We start from the raw sequence: 16,406 nt of genomic DNA on the forward strand, positions 1-16,406 counted from the left end.
TATAAATTTTTATAATAAATTTTATTACATTACAAATAACAAAAGTGTAATATAACCTTACAAGCATTAAACATGCTGTAGGCTAATAAACAAATATATAGTATAAATCTAAGTGCACGTGAAATGTACATAGCTCATAAAACTTGCACTTCAAGCTGGACTGTTCTTAACATTAAAGTCATGAGTTCTAGTTCTGTCGAGATCGAAATTTACAGTTTATATTTTATTATTCCAGCGTGAATATCGATGAAAATAACGGTTTGATATTGCTTTTAGTGACCTCAAAGAGATCCACATTAAATATTCTGACTACTGCTTGTACCCATGAAAACCACGTTACTTTGCACAAATATCAAAGACATCAAATTTCAATATTACATTAATGTGGGTCTACTGTTAACAATTTCATTTTAACTTTGATTTAAAAGTATTTGGAAGGTTATCTCCAATTTTCTGAAACTATTTTTTATATGTGGTTGTTATAATATAGGCATTAATATCGGCACTATAAGACACAAAAATAATTTTGAAGCATTGTACACTGCAATCTGCCTAAGCAAGAAGTAGAGTGATTCAGTCATGTTTCAATTCGTCCTGGAACTGTTGAATGACTCTTAGTAGTTTCGTTAGGCGGACGCCTACTGTTGGTGGACGCACTGTGATGTGATGTGGCCTTATTCGTGTTGTCTGATTAGTGAAATTTGCTGAACTGGCACGCTTACGAAGTGCTCTAACTTGTTCTTTTAATGATATCACCTATAATAAAAAAGAGTTTAAAGATGTGCTACAGTAGTTCAGAAACCAGAATAACACATAACAATTTTATTTATTTAATCTGACAGGATTAAGATCATAAGGCCTTCTCTTCCATCCTACCAGATAGCACACACAAATACAAAAAATATATACACTGATAAAAATAATACAATAGTATATTATGCAACGAGCCTATAATGATAGTTATTAAGACGCGAGGATGTTTATGAAACGAGTGCAAGCGAGTTTCATAATTTTCATACGAGCGTTTTAATTACCATTATAGGCAAGTTTCATACGAATTTTTTATGCTCGACCATATTTCTAACTTGAAATTATTCATAACTTTCACGTTATCTATGTGAATGGGAAGGGAACTGTCCTTGTGCAATCTCGTGAATTGTGAGATGTGCACAGATGTGAAAGTATTGATTTTTTCCCCGAAACGAATGTCGACGACCTTGATGTAATCTCGTTAAACTTGATATAACCTTGAAATTGAATTCGACATTGAAAAACGAGATGACAAATTTAATTTATTTGAATATTATTTACAATTAACGCTAATTATTATAGTAACAGAACATAACCTTCTGCGGCAGTATTGGATTTCCAGCCTGCATGACGTTTTGCTAGTTGTCTTTCGATTGCATATCCAAGAATAATCGAAAACCTGAACTTTAATGAATAGGTGTACTTTAATAACATGCATTAAAGGACTGCTGCCAGGTGTATAATTACTACATTTCGGCATGGTCGAGCATAAATTAAATTAAAGCCCTGTAGAAAGTCAACAGGATCAAAGAACACTATAGAGCAGTTATTAAGCTAATACAATAAAAAAAGATACGGTAGTTAAAATAACAGTTTTAGCAATGATAATAATAATAATAATAATAATAATAATAATAACAAATACAATGCATATTAAGGGTAAAACTGCCACCAGCATAGTTATAATATTTGAAGAGTCCACTGCAAGAATGATGGATGTCATTTAGAATACATTTTGCTGGAGAATCAATTGAAAGTTTGAAATGCTTAGCGCTCAAAGCTTAACTGTGATTTTCCGATCATTACTGGACAATGACTATCAGTGTTAATGCCATGTAACTCTCTATGTACATTCTATATGTCTTAAGCTATGCATTGACAGTCTTGGTTCATTTTCGACAAGAAAGTGACATCCATCATTCTTGCAGTGGACTCTGCATTTATTATATATTATATGTTAAGCCGAAGTTGCGCAACCTGAAAGGTGTTCAACAAGCAGTTCCATGAACTAGAATGTGATTCTTTAATTTAAATTTGAATTTTGATATTGTCCGACAATCTCTGACATGGTCAGAGAGAGAATTCCAGAGGCATGAAATCGATATACTGAAAGATGATTTTTTTCTCAAATATTTATCAACGAATTTCATATTCTAAAAGGTTTCTGTCTCGAAATAATTATCATGACTAGAAGCATTTGTTATGTCACCACCTTAAGCTCAATGAAACTGTCATAAGACTCAGCACTTATGGTATTATTAATCATAGTTTAGGAGCATTTATTTTTCAACCTGTATTGATTTTCGACGAAATTTCACACTTGGACTGGATACATGATCATAAAACGTCATTACAGAATTATTGATTTTTCGAAGTTTGAAAAGTGTGGCTCAGAAACTGAAAATGGAATAGATGTTAGGACTAGCAAGTCTGGTTTGTAACTATCTGGACTATTTGGGCTTCTTTTCATCATAAACCGTTATTTTTATATGAATTTCGTTGTTACGAGAACATAAAGTTATTAATAATTGATTAAATAGCGATCTTACTCATGTTCATTGTGTAAGCATGTGCGGCTTACAGCTGTTTCGGTGCTTCTTCACACCATCCTCAGAGCCTACTAGATCTCGGCATCATCTCGAACTTCACTGCCTGTTGTGTGGGTGCGTTCGATTGTTGAAAAGTGTTATTTATATTCAAGTGTTAAAAGTAGTGTACGAAAGATTCAACATGGATAAAGTTATTTATAACAAACAATGTAAATCATTCTTACTTCTTTGTACAGTGCCATTACAACTGTGATTTCGTCTTCTTTTGCTTGCAGTTCAGTTTCCATAGCTTCCAATTCCTTCATTGCTTCTGTTTCATCCACAGTATCTTGAGTAACTCCCGTCTGAAGCTCCTCATATTTGCTGTGAATAACGTCAATTTAATTTTAGAAAGTACGACAATATAATATTCAACATTTTTTTAGAGTAAATATACAGATTGATTTATATAGAACTAACATGTTTATTTCTTTCTTTATTTCAAAACGAATGATGCTAGCCACAATTTGTTATAACTCAAATGTAGAGTATCTTTGGTAGATTACTAACCTCTATAGCAAATGTTGAAAATTCTTTACTTATTCGGCTGGAAATTCACTTGATGACCAGTTTTTAACGTCAATTTAAGAAGGGTTTTTGATTTCCTGTCACGAGATGCGCAGATGTTTATTCTTATTCTGTATATATATTGTCATCAAAATTATTATTCTTTTAGAGATCCAGTTGTTTTCAGTTTGTTTTCCAGTCCCAGTATTGTGTTTCTTTGGGGGGGGGGGGATTACGAACATCAAATTCTCTCTGGTATGCCCTTTGAGTAGCTGTAATTGAATTCGTAATCCAGTATTGCTTCACAAGGAAGAGCCGTTGATTTAATGTGTACTGCATTTTCAATGACTAAAACAAAATGTCGAAAACAGCTGCCAACAATAAGGAATAAAGAATGAACATCTGCGTATCTCGTGACTGGGAATCAAAACTGCTGCTTAATTTGACATTAAAAACTGTTTTAAGTGAATTTCCAGCCGAATAAATAAATAATTTTCAATATTTGCTATAGAGGTTAGTAATTTCCCAAAGATACTCTACATTTGAGGTATAACAAATTGTGGCTAGCATCATTCGTTTTGAAAAAAAAAAAAACAACAAAGAAATAAATTAATTTGGCGTTAAAAACTGTTCATTAAGTGAATTTCCAGCTGAATAAATAAAGAATTTTCAACATTTGCTATAGAGGTTAGTAATCTCCCAAAGATACTCTACATTTGAGGTATAACAAATTGTGGCTAGCATCATTCGTTTTGAAAAAAGCAAAGAAAGAAATGTTTAGTTCTATATAAATCACTCTGTACATGATCTTCCCTTCCTGTACGGGACCATATGGTCATCATTGTATTTCATTATTGTTGTACTCACAGTGGTGGCTCCTGCATATTTCTTAAGAGGAGGAAAGAAGTTAACAGCGCAAAATGACACCTTCTTTAGAGAAACATGCTACAAATTAGCCTACATGCATACATGTAACACCAGGTAATGTTAGGGATGGCCTTCTCTTTCGTACATCAATAATCTGTTCTTGTAAACTGAGTTTCCTAAATTGTCCAAATATGTTTTCACTTCCATTCATTGGTGGATAATTGCACAAATTAACAATTACAAGGAAATTCACAAACTCGCAGCATTTTTAGCGCACACTATAGCATCACATGTGTTGGTAGAGACTAGCTACTAACATATAACCAGAACCGTTTTACGGAAGTGGGAATGAGAAATAATCTGTTAAGAAAGCGAGAACACTGTACCCACTCACGTGGCCTGTTGCCACATGTACATTTTACAAGTTCAGTATCACATGCTTTTGAAGAATGTCAGTTCTTGTAAAGTCATACTACCATCATTGCTCAAAGCAGCAGGTGGCCGATTAATTTTTTTGTGTTAAAAATAATGTAGTTTGGAGTACTTTCAATTTCAAATATATTTGTACAAAACTGACAACTTGGCTGTTGTCCTATCTAGTAGACAATGAATGGAAGTGAGTTTCAGGGGCCAAAAAGATCTGCGATACTAATGTAGAACTACTTCCTCTTTGTTTTATATAAATCTAACTTCAACTTTCAGATATCCTCGAAAGTTTCAAACCATGAGTAATAGCTTATATAAAATGCAATGAATAATATATTTTGATTTATGATTTTAAAAAATGTATATAGTGTTTTTCATAGCTTTGCGTTAAAACTGTTTTTATTGTGCCTCCTCCTAGATGTGTTATAGTCTGGTTGAATGCAGCATCGTTAGATGGCAGCAGTAGCGAGTTTGCTGCAAGACCAGTTGATTTCTATTTCCCATCCATGCGCTGATTCAGAGGAGGATCTCCGCCCTAACTGTTCATTCGCTTGCTTTAAAACTCTGCTTCTTTCTCTGACCACTAGTGCACTGTTGTCTATGTGTGTTAACTGCAGGAAAGGAGGAAAGGATTTGCTTTCCTCCACACAAACAATCTCGCATCTTTCTCACAGTTTTCTCGCGGCACATGAGCTCGGATCGTTTAAAACTCGATCAACCGAGGTTTTCTTATAGCTGTGAACTTAAAAATTGTCGAATTTTTCTCGAATTTCAAAGCATATATTTCATTTGGTATTTACTTTCAAAAGAAGAAAAATGTGAGGAGGACGTTTCTCCCTTCCCTCCTCCGAGAAACCGCCACTGTGTACTCACATCTACAGAATTTATTCCAAAATACATATGGAGGGTGGGGGAGGGAGGGGGCTTACTGAACTGAAATCCCCTGCTCATTTTCAAAAATATTTTAAAATTATATTAGATTTAAAGTATGAAGAAACAGTCCACCTTTGCAGTGTAAGTGTGACAAAGAAAAATATTGTTAACTTCTACCGACAATGACCCACATTTAGAATAACAAATCCTTTATATTTCTGCTGCTAAGTTGTTTTAAATTGACTAATGCATTTCATGCTACCGTTCACAACAAAATAACTAGATTAAGTTCATTTATTTATGGTCGCATCTGTTGATTCACTCTGCAAAGGTGGAGAATGGATTTTGCTTTATAAAAACTTCTGGGGAGTCTAAATTAATTTTAAATTTCATAGTATTAAACAATAATTATTATAATTATTATTACCGGATGTTTCATACAATTTGTCAATGCGGTCAGATGTTCAGAGATGGTTAGTTTGTGTTTTGAATATTCTGTTCTCTCCTTCTTTGTGACACGAGTCGACATTTGCAAGTTTTTAAATTACTCAACGCATAATTCTTCAGTAGTATGTTACTTTGCAGTTTTCCTTTATTTGTAGCTTCTTTTTATTATTATTTTATTTAATGATTTTGATATTAAATTATTAAATTTGTAATTATGGAGAGAACTGGTTGTTAAAACTTAGAATGATACCACTCTATATTATCAGTATTTTTTCCAGAAAAATTAATGCAAACAATATTGAGTAATATACAGAGTGTTCTAAAAAAAAGAAAAGGTTCCAATATTTAGAGAGGAGGTAGTATGCATCAAAACATGAAATAAAAGTCTACAAACATGGCTCCTAAAATTAATATCTTCTGAGAAATGAGGAAATGTTTACCATCACTGTACGAGCAGCATATCTTCCACTGTGAGCTCTTTGGCAAAAGGAAACAGATTGCAACCGTTTACGCTACTACATTGCAATAAAAAGTTGGACATAAATATGGGTCGTCCTTTATATATATATATATATATACACACGCACGCACAAACATACACATACAAAATAAGCTCTATACCAACCAAATCTGAAACAGACTTCAATATACCCACCTGTTAAGTCTGCTGAAATCTTCGTGCAGGTTTATTAGTACTTCTTTAAGACTCTTTGTTCTCCCTTGTATGTCCACAAAAAAATTTGGGTTCTTATCTTTTGTCTTACATAATGTAATGTCATCGTTATTTCGCTGTGCATTTTTCATGTTATCTGTTAGATGTTGGTCACCCGTTGAGTGACCTGACACAACAGATTTCGCCATTACTCGATCATCATGTCCTCTGGACATTGTACTGTAATGAGTTCTTAAAGGCTGAACTCGATATGGAACTTGACATTCTGGAGGCGCCGACTTAAAAAATGATGGTCTTTCACCATCTTGAAGATACTGGTTCAGAATATCTTGATAATTCACATACCGGCGCGGTGGGAAACAGGTACATCTCATTGAGCTGTTATTTTTATTCTTAGAATCGCATTGCTCAATTGCCCATGGATCAGAATTATGTTCAACAAATTCATTTAGAAATGGCGCTGCACTTGCAGGACGACTTCGGATATGTTGTGATGGTAGATCTGTATCACGAACAAAATTTGTTTCCTCATCTTTTTCTGGTATTTCGAGGATATCTCCATGCATTGTAGTTGCACAGAAAGGCTTATGACTCAATGCACGAGGACAGAATTGAGGCATGGATGGTGCACCCATTTGATGACCTCCAAAGAGATGTCGAACACCTCCAGCTACTGGATGACGCATTTTTATGATTGACAAAATCTGTTGAAAGTTCAGTCTTAAATTATAACTTGGTGAGGTTGATGTTCCAGCTACGAAAGGTATATTTCGAAAATTAAACCTTTGAAAATAGTTTCTGTTAACTTGTTTCATTTTAGAAGAAACTGTGGGTAACTGAAAATTTTTCTTTATGTTGGACGGATGGGATTGTGCTTGAGGAAATTCTTCATATTTGTCCTCAAAATGAATTTGAGGAATTACAACTTCTAGTGCTGCGTCTCTACCATCAAATTTTTCATGACGTTGATCTTCGTGGTGTACAACTGTGTGAACAGTTTTCTGTACTTTCCTTTCAGGTGATGATGTTCCCTCAACAAATCCATGTGGTACATCAAACATGTAGTTTTGCTCCTGTTTACTGTAATTTTTAAGTTTCTGAGTGTCTCTTTTTGTCTTCTGGCACTCATGTTTTTGTAAATAGACCTCTGCTAGTGGATATGTTTGCATGCCGGTACCCTTTAATGTCGATTTGGATGCATGTGAATATCTCGTAATATTCTCTTCGGAAGCGCTCATATCTGTCCGTGCCGACGAGTTATGATAGATCTCAACTAGGTTGTCATTCTGCCAAACTTCATATGGCGTTTCCAAATTTGAGCATAATGGATCTTTCTTTTCTTCATATTTTTTTCGATGTTTCTTGCTTGCCAGATCTCTTCGATCAGATTTGTAACTAATTGTACTCCTGGAATTAATGTGACTTGGTTTTCCGTTTCGTTTCCTTTTAATTTTGGTTGTTACAGAAATTACATCGTCAGTAACTTTCGGCTTGATTTTGTTTGTGTTTATCTGTGAGAACGGAAATAATCCTTTTGTCTTCTTTTCTGATTGCTTTCCACGTGATTTCCCTTTCCTCTTATTTTCACGCACATTTTCAATAGATTTACTTACATAATTTTCAAGGAGTTTTGGAGGTATATCGCGCTTTCCTGCCCTTTGTCGATACCTCTTTGTCAAGGATACGTCAGCCTCAATTCTGTTGAAGTTCCTGTCATACATATGCTCAATATTGCTATCTGAACAGGAATTTAAATTGAACTGTCTCTCTGTTTCAGGTGGTGTTTTAACATTTGCACATGAGCTTTCTTTTTCATTTGCTGTCTCCAACTCTTTACTTTCATAATTCTCCTGGTTTGTAGTTGACTGGTACTGATCTTGACGTGCTGAACTTTGAGTGGAAGCATCTCCATGAGCTAGAGTAAGGGAAGAAGACTCCTTCGCATCATCCGTAATATGAACATGCAATTGAGATATTTGATTCACACTGTTTGTTATTCCGCTCAAGATATCTTGTATAACATGTGTTGTGCTTTGAAGCTGGCCTTCTTGTTTGGATGTACGTTCATGAGCAACCACATTGTAACATTCTTTTGGGGTGCTGCTACACTGAACTTCATTAGTAGATTTTATTTCTGTGTTCACGTGTCTTATTGGCAGCTCATTTGCCACACCACTCTGTTGTCTCTCACCACCATGAGAACTATAGTTTTCTTTTTTGGTTAGATCTGTTATTAAGTTATTTGTTTGTTCCACTTCTCCAAATTTCTCTGTTTTAGGTGCAGGTTCAAAAAGATGGGGACTGGAGCTAGTAGAACCTGATGAATTTTTTGATGATCTGTCCATTGGTTTTTTAACTGGTAGCTCCTTTTCTGGAGGTAATTCGACATTAAGACTTTTCAGTTTGTCTTTACTTCGGCTTTTTCTTTTGGGGTGATCCTTTTTGTGCTGAAATGAGATTAAACATGAAGACTTTAAAGCAAACGACTGCAATATGCAAGGAACTTTTCAAACAAACAAGCTGAGTATCTGTGAAATTATTCTTGCTTTCTGGTGAAAGTAAGCATTATTCTACTTGATTAAGCCTTTTTTTTTTTTTTTTTTTTTTTGTCAAATGTCCCATTAAAATCCAGAAAAAGTCAATGTTAATACCTTACTGAAATCCAGGAGTGCTACTCCCTGTAATTTTGTATTAGGTCATTCCATAAGTAATGTTTGTTTCTTTAAGTTCGTTGTTTTATACGATTTTAATGATTTTCTTTAGTTGGGCAATGTAATTTATTAGACACTATGGTTATTATTGTGTATTGTGAGTATGCATCGTCAGTTGTTAATACAAAGAATATAAAATGGAGATGATAAATTTTGATAACTACTGGAAACAAGTTTATTAAGCTGCTGCCTAGGCTTCAAGAATATGTGAAGTGGAGTGTGAAGGTGTCGTTAGTGAGCATGTGGCACAACAAATGTTCTAGCATTTCAATAATGAAGGAGACATTAAAGTTTTACAAAGCTCTGGAAGACCTAAGGTACGTGGATGGGATATTAAGAATATATGCAAAGTTTTGGGAGAAAAAATCCACTATTAAGTACTCGTAGGTTGTCAGAAGAACTTGGTGTTTCAAAAGATACAACAAATCGTTACATTATAAAATACAGAAGTTGTAGATCTGTGCCTCATGACAACTAGCTCAATGCTGCTTATTTGGATGATATATTTGTCAGGGGAATTGTCACATGTGATGAAAAATGGGTATATTACCATAACTCTGACACTTCAAAGAGTTGATCGACCCCCATGAGCCTGTCAGAGTTGTCATTAAGCAAAATCAGTTCGGCCCCAAATTAATCTTGTGTCTGGTGGAATTTTTAAGGTGCGATTCACTAGGAGTTTGTTCCAAATGGACGTGCAGTCGATGTGGATCCTTATTCTGATCAGCAAGAACGAGTTCGTGAAGTTTTGAGAGAAAGGTACCCTGCATTATTTAATTGAAATAGGATTATCTTGCAACAGGACAATGTGAGATCCCATACAGTTCGAACAAACATGGAAAAAAAAAAAAAAAAAAAAAAAACAAGAATTGGAAGGAATTGAACTGCTACCATGCTCAGCATATAGCCCTGATCTTGCAGCTTTAGATTATCATCTGTTTCGATCCATGGCCCACTTTCTGCGTGGAAGAAATTACCAAAACTTGGAAGCTGTTGAAATGGGTACAGTGAAACTTCCCAATAACGGACACTGCCGGGGAAAAATTAAATGTCCATTATTGAGAAGTGTCCGCTATTTAAAAAATCGTTAGTATGTGCTGTATACAGCACATTAAAATTTCTCATACATATTCAACACTACATTTTACAGTACAGTACAGTAGACAGTGAGATTGTTTACAGTATTCATCCAGAGAGAAATCCCAGATAAATGCATCTTATTTGCTCTAGCACGGCAGAATCATTCATGTTAAATTGTCAATGGCAAGCCTCTCAGTTGTAGGAAAAGCTCTTTTTGTGTTCTCTTTTGCATTCTCAGTGTATGATTTTAAAATAACATCCTTGTTTTTCAAAATTTCACTAACCTGAGTTTTTCCCACATTAAACTTTGTGGGCAGCTCACGAACACTTAATTTCTCCTTCTTACTATGCTTTACAATATCCACTTTCTCTTTTAGTGACAAACGTTTACATTTTTGTGATATTTTTAATGTGACTATACTTCCGAACACTCAACTAAATGCACGATAATGATTGTTGCAAAGAAATCCGTTTAATTTAAAACTGCCTTTTTCTTTTTTTTTCTTTCACTCTGTCCGTTATTTGGAAGTTTTAATTGTTGTTGGGAGATACATTTCAGTGTCCGCGTCCGTTATTGAGAATGTCCGCTATTTGGAAAAATTTTATCATAAGGGCCAATGTTATTTTGCAGGAGAATTTTAAAATGTCCGCTATTGAGAGGAGTCCACTATTGGGAAGTGTCCGTTAAGGGAAGTTTCACTGTATCACCAAATTCTTCACATCAAAATCCAGATACTGTTACTGTTGTGGGATAACAAATCTTGCTCAAAGGTGGCTCAAGACCATAGATTGTAATGGCCTTTACTTTGAACATTAGATTAATTTCTTGTGACAGCACGCTGCAACTAAAATTTTGCTGCAAGAGTAACATTACTTACGAGATAGTATCTGTAATTGATATGTCTGCTTTGACTGTCAGATGTATTGGCTGTGACAGTGACAGACAAACTTCCTTAATGTTATGGATTGAATAGATGGAGAAATTGTTAAATGATGATATGGAAAACAGAAATATCCCAAGAAAACAAAATTACAATTCGTAGTAGTGTCAGTAATTTCTTTAAGAGATCCCAGTGCCACAGTGCCTGGTCATTCCATGCCAGACCAACCAAAAAAATTGAAGAATTCAACCTGACCACCTTGGATTTTAATTAAACTTTCAGGAATCATTCTCCATAAAGGTCTAAATTAAAATAATTTTTAGAAAAAATGGTATCTTATTAAGTTTTGATGTAATTCATATTTTTAATCTGTAAAAAAAAAAAACACATTTTTTCGTTTGCACTAACGTTTTCAATCTTGAATAACTCCGATTCTGTAAATCCCACATAGTTTTTTTTTTTACACCTCATTTTAAAGGGAATTTCACGAGCTTCAATTTGATATGTAACTTGACTGTCTTTGGTAAAATGAAAAGAAAATGAAAGAGATCAAAAAATTTTTTTGAGATAATGTTTTTTTTTTAATTTAAAAAAAAAATATATATATATATGTTGTTGTTTTCTAATGCCAGGCATTTGACAGTAAAGTCATTTGACTCCTTACACTCCAATATTTTTCAAAGATATTGTCATGGTCAGCCACTGTAGCACAGTTTTTGAGGTGTTCCGAATCCATTTCTTGATTTGAATTTCACAATGGGCAGTTAGGGGATTGATATATTCCAATTCTATGCAGGTGCTTGGCCAAACAGTCATGACCTGTTGCCAATCTAAATGCAGCTACAGACGATTTGTGTGGTAAATCGGGAATTAACTATGGATTATGATGCAGAGAGTTCCATTTTTTCCCTTGAGATTATGTTATCAAATTTTGTTTGCTGAAGTCTAAGTATGTAGATTTAATAAATCTTTTCACAGAGTAATACGTAGATTTAGTAACAGGTCTGTAAGTAACAGTGTTGCCCTTCTTTGCTAAAGCATCTACATTCTCGTTTCCCAGGATTTCACAATAAGACGGTATCCATTGGAATACAATTCTTTTATTGAGTGTTATTAATTTAGAGAGCATTTTAGTTATTTCTGCTGTTTGAGATGAAGGTGTGTGTCTAAAGACTATTGATATAATAGCTGCTTTTGAGTCTGACAATATAACTGCATTTTTAAATTTATTGATGTTGCATAGAAGATTCCTGAGACTTTCACTTATTGCAATGATTTCTCCATCAAAACTTCGTGTTCCATATTCAAGAGATCTATAAAGTGAGAAGAGACAGCACGTAACACCTGCACCTGCACCTTGTTCCTTGGAAATCAAGGATCCGTCGGTGTATAAATGAAGCCAGTTTTGTGGAGGATACCTAATATTGATTGTTTCTAAAGACAATTGTTTCGTTGTTTCAGTGTTTACTTCTGAGTTCAGTATTTCTTCTGTTAAATTTAGATACTACTCTATATTTAATAGAGTTAAAGGGTTTGGTTTAATTTGTAAGTTTTCTTTTAAATTCGGGATGTTGATTTTCTATTTCAATTCTTGAACCATGGATATGAAACTTCTAGTTTTTAATCTACAGAGAGGACTGTATGAATGCCAATTGTTTCCTGGTAATCTGATAAGGTTTTAGTATGAAACTCTTACCCAAAGATAGACAGATTAGCAGTGGAATTCTCTCAGGTTATCAAAGAAATTAATTACAAATTTCCAAATCATAAAAGAAATGGATAATCAAGACAAATTAGAACTAATAAGAATTGAAGTATGGAAAAATATATATATATATATTTATTTATTTATTATTATATATTTTCAGTAATGTTACAAACTACAAAAACTGAAAGGTAATGTGAAGGAGAGAGGGAAAAAATACAATCACAGACAGTAAAATTTGTAAAGGGGAGCCCAGGAGAAACTACTTTCACCTACCAACTTATTCCTTACAGGTATCATTCTAGTCAATGCTGGGACAAACAATATGAAGAAATGTGCAGCCAGTGTGCCTGATTTGAAATCATCTCTTAATGCATACAGTCATGCCTTACAAAACGTAAAGAGTGGCGCCTATAAGACACAACTTATAATTATTTAATAAGCCAAGGACGTGTTCCCAGCCATGGTACAAAACTACTTGCAGCTATTCTGAATCCCTCTGTATATTAGGTACATTACCTTTGAATGACACGGTGCTCTTTGAACTCCTTGATACAAACGTTTCATGTAGTCAACTTGTTGATTTAAAGTGTCACGTCTTATCATTGCGATCTGCAGTTGTTGTTCCAATTCTGGATAGAATGATATTTCAGAATGTAATAAAGGTTAGCAGCAAAAAAACCGACAGTAACATTATATACATAACATAACATTACACTATGTACACACACGCACGCACGCACGCGAACACACACACACATCAATGGCAGTTTGTGGTAGGCCTACAGTAGAAACTCACTAATTCGGACTAATTGGAGGAAAAATCCAGTCTGAATTAGTGGAAGTCCGAATTATAGAGAATTTACTGAGCAGAATTAGTTCGATAATTGAAAAAAATGATATTAACTACTAACTTAGTGTTTAATAATTCTATTTTATAAACATATGGAACACAAAACAGTAATTTAAAAAAAGAACGAGTTTGAAGTTTTCTAGTGCAAGTTCAAATACCGCATAGGAATTACATATTGCAACCACCTTTTACAAACATAGGGAGCATGAAGCATTAATTAAAAAAGAATGAGTTTGAAGTTCTTTAGTCCAAATCAGTTACCACACAGGAATTACCAGTTCGTGCGAGAAAAAACTAAAAGCAACTCTTTACTCCACGAATTTTTAAACCACTGCAACTATTATAATCGCAAATGCGCCCTTCGAACAGAATGGAAGAGGAAATTAGATTAGGCTAATTTCTCAGCTTTTTATTAATTGAAGCGTCGGCTGGAACAACGTTGTAAGTTACAAAATTTCCATTCGGCGTGTTTCCGTGTAATAATGTATGTCATGTTACCTTGCTATACTCTTTGGCTTGCAACTGTCCATCAATGCAGTACGTGAAATTTGTCCACTCAAAAGTTATAAGAACAACTTTGTACGTGTACACATTTTTGCAGCTCCTGTAAATTTTACTAAATGTAACTTATAACATTGTTCCAGCCGACGCTTCAATTGTTGGATCAAATTTAGAACAGCTGTCGTGCTCCGTATACACACACGGACGCACACACACACACACACACACACATATGTGCGTGCGTGATCTCTCTGTGAATGTTGTTGTTGTTGTTTTCTAATGCCAGGCGTTTGACAATAAAGTCATTTGACCTCCTGCACTCCAATATTTTTCAAAGATATTATCATGGCCAGCCACTGAAGCACAGATTTTGAGGTGTTCCGAATCCATTTCTTGGTTTGAGTTGCACAATTGGCAATGAGTGTTCGATTGTTGTCTAACTTCTAACTAGATGGTTCAAAATATTTTCTACATTCTACCCCTTAGTCCAGGGGACCGCACTAAAGTAGTAAGTGATGTGAAGATAAGAGGGGTATCATCATGAAAAATGTTGAGAAACACTGCTCTATATGTTTTACTTTATGTAGGTCTACATAGAACATTACCGCGAAGCCGAGAATCCTTTCCACGTTCAATGAGAGTTGCTCCATCTTCCCGAATTTCATTGTCGTCTTGTACTTCCGTCCTTGACTGTTGCAGTTCATCTACATGAAATATATATATAATGGAGTACAGAAGTAAGTTTCCCTGTCCATCGAATATATGACAACATATTATTATGAAAGCATTCTGTGAGTAGTCATTTATCTTTTTATTAAGTTACAGACTAAACCTACGGTACATAGAATGTACTTGCTTTTTCCTTAAAAATTAACAGTAATTATTGTAACATAAAATCTTACAAAAATAAGCTACCGGTACTAGCATTATTCCTCAGATAGTAACAACATATTTTTTGTACCCAGTAGATTAGAATTTTCAAAATAAATTTCATACCATCTTTCCACTTGCCCTTATCAGACGATGTAGATATAATTTCTTGGAATGCCAAACAGTTTGCTTTATTAGCTTTTGGAGAGCTCATATTGGCCGTGTATATTATTATTACCTGTAAAACGATGAGAAATTAGTAGACATTTTTTAACTTAGGCCTAAGTAAATTATGTATAATTCATTAGCCATTAACTCAAAAATAGACTACAGTATACAAGAAAGTAAAGGCCTGTAATATACTGCATGTTTAAGGGTAAGAAGTAATTTTGAAACTGCATTTAGAATTTTATGACATGATTTTTTCTATAGAGCATGAAAAATACCGTAATCTAAAACATTCAAATTCATAGTACCGGTACCAATATTTAAAGTGTAATTGGTTCATCTGTATACCAGGAATTTATGTTCATATTTATTATTGTCACCACAATTCTGCACTTAAATACCGTGGAGTATTAGCCTACCGTATCTACTGCTACAGTACTCATCTTCAACGAACTTCATCTACACTCCAGAAGTAATATAATTCAATTGAAAACAAGAATGAAGGTAAGTTTACATACCTTATAAACCCAGTATTTTATTATAAAGTTATAAATAGATTTCTCTTCAACAGATATCGGTACTGTATTTTCAGAGGATTACCGGCACTAAATCAGCAAAGCTTTATTCAAAACTGCATCAATTTAAATAAAAATATAATGTATCTCGCGCGCACACACGTATATTTATGAACGATTAGTACTAAAGAAACTTAAAAAATGAATGACTACAACATATTTTACAAAAATGAGAAAAAAAAGTGTTTAAACGAAACATCGCGGAACGTATTCATTGTTGCGTCATTAACTTTGACAATCTTTTGTCAAAGTTCCATCTATGACGTAAAGATTGGTTGTGACGTCATGTTCAAGATGGAGGTTAGATGCGGATGTTTACATCGTGTCTGAAATTTTGGTCTGAAGTTACTTTGAAATTTATATTAAATTATGAATATGTCGGCTTTATTTGCTTGTTCAAGATGTTTTTCAAGACACCCGTTTGAAGAATTATCATCAGGACAACAACTGTGCAAGGTAATACCTAAGCAATAGAATAAGTACGCATTTATATACAGTATATAATAATAATTCCGTACATTTTAGTCAGATTAAATTAATGTAATTAAACCGTATTGGACGTTCAGTATAATCTTTATTGCCTCAGTAAAGATTTTTCGCTGCAATTATTTTATATTGATACTGTACGGACGAGAGTGAACATTATTGTAT

General features: G+C 34.1%; 3 protein-coding genes and 1 long non-coding RNA gene across 5 annotated transcripts in view; 1 reads left to right on the forward strand and 3 right to left on the reverse strand.

Annotated features, from left to right (window-relative positions):
- The window catches only part of LOC138704671 (uncharacterized), a 464,077-nt gene that overhangs the window by 88,885 nt on the left and 358,786 nt on the right, over positions 1 to 16,406 (reverse strand). The gene's annotated exons all lie outside the window — the stretch shown is intronic.
- LOC138704668 (uncharacterized) lies at positions 121 to 7,993 on the reverse strand. The gene is made up of 3 exons (XM_069832789.1): positions 6,394 to 7,993; positions 2,804 to 2,942; positions 121 to 756 (listed from the first exon to the last, which is right to left on the reverse strand). Exons 1-3 carry the CDS (start codon positions 7,647 to 7,649, stop codon positions 574 to 576), a joined length of 1,578 nt encoding a protein of 525 aa, XP_069688890.1. The 5' UTR covers positions 7,650 to 7,993; the 3' UTR covers positions 121 to 573.
- On the reverse strand, positions 7,807 to 15,861 carry LOC138704363 (uncharacterized). The gene is made up of 6 exons (XM_069832200.1): positions 15,699 to 15,861; positions 15,139 to 15,250; positions 14,748 to 14,846; positions 13,308 to 13,420; positions 8,025 to 8,858; positions 7,807 to 7,818 (listed from the first exon to the last, which is right to left on the reverse strand). Exons 2-6 carry the CDS (start codon positions 15,224 to 15,226, stop codon positions 7,807 to 7,809), a joined length of 1,146 nt encoding a protein of 381 aa, XP_069688301.1. The 5' UTR covers positions 15,227 to 15,250; positions 15,699 to 15,861.
- The window catches only part of LOC138704670 (protein FAM76A), a 32,527-nt gene continuing 32,169 nt past the window's right edge, over positions 16,049 to 16,406 (forward strand). The window contains exon 1 of one of the 2 annotated variants that reach the window (XM_069832794.1): positions 16,049 to 16,211. In XM_069832794.1, coding sequence (XP_069688895.1) covers positions 16,125 to 16,211 — 87 coding nt within the window. In that variant the 5' untranslated portion in view covers positions 16,049 to 16,124. The remainder of the gene's footprint in view (positions 16,212 to 16,406) is intronic. The other variant, XM_069832795.1, reaches the window with a different exon arrangement.

Source organism: Periplaneta americana, chromosome 8, assembly GCF_040183065.1.
Source record: "Periplaneta americana isolate PAMFEO1 chromosome 8, P.americana_PAMFEO1_priV1, whole genome shotgun sequence".
Lineage (NCBI taxonomy): Eukaryota > Metazoa > Arthropoda > Insecta > Blattodea > Blattidae > Periplaneta > Periplaneta americana.

What these genes read in the sequence shown, in the direction of transcription:
- LOC138704668 (XM_069832789.1), bottom strand. Translation starts at nt 7,649, where the DNA reads ATGAGCGCTTCCGAAGAGAATATTACGAGATATTCACATGCATCCAAA. An exon ending in GATTTCAGCAGACTTAACAG is followed by an intron (nt 2,943 to 6,393) that starts GTGGGTATATTG and finishes CGTTATTCACAG; the next exon opens with CAAATATGAGGAGCTTCAGA. An exon ending in TAATGGCACTGTACAAAGAA is followed by an intron (nt 757 to 2,803) that starts GTAAGAATGATT and finishes TTTTTATTATAG; the next exon opens with GTGATATCATTAAAAGAACA.
- LOC138704363 (XM_069832200.1), bottom strand. Translation starts at nt 15,226, where the DNA reads ATGAGCTCTCCAAAAGCTAATAAAGCAAACTGTTTGGCATTCCAAGAA. An exon ending in TAAGGGCAAGTGGAAAGATG is followed by an intron (nt 14,847 to 15,138) that starts GTATGAAATTTA and finishes TATTTCATGTAG; the next exon opens with ATGAACTGCAACAGTCAAGG. An exon ending in AAAGGATTCTCGGCTTCGCG is followed by an intron (nt 13,421 to 14,747) that starts GTAATGTTCTAT and finishes CATTCTATCCAG; the next exon opens with AATTGGAACAACAACTGCAG.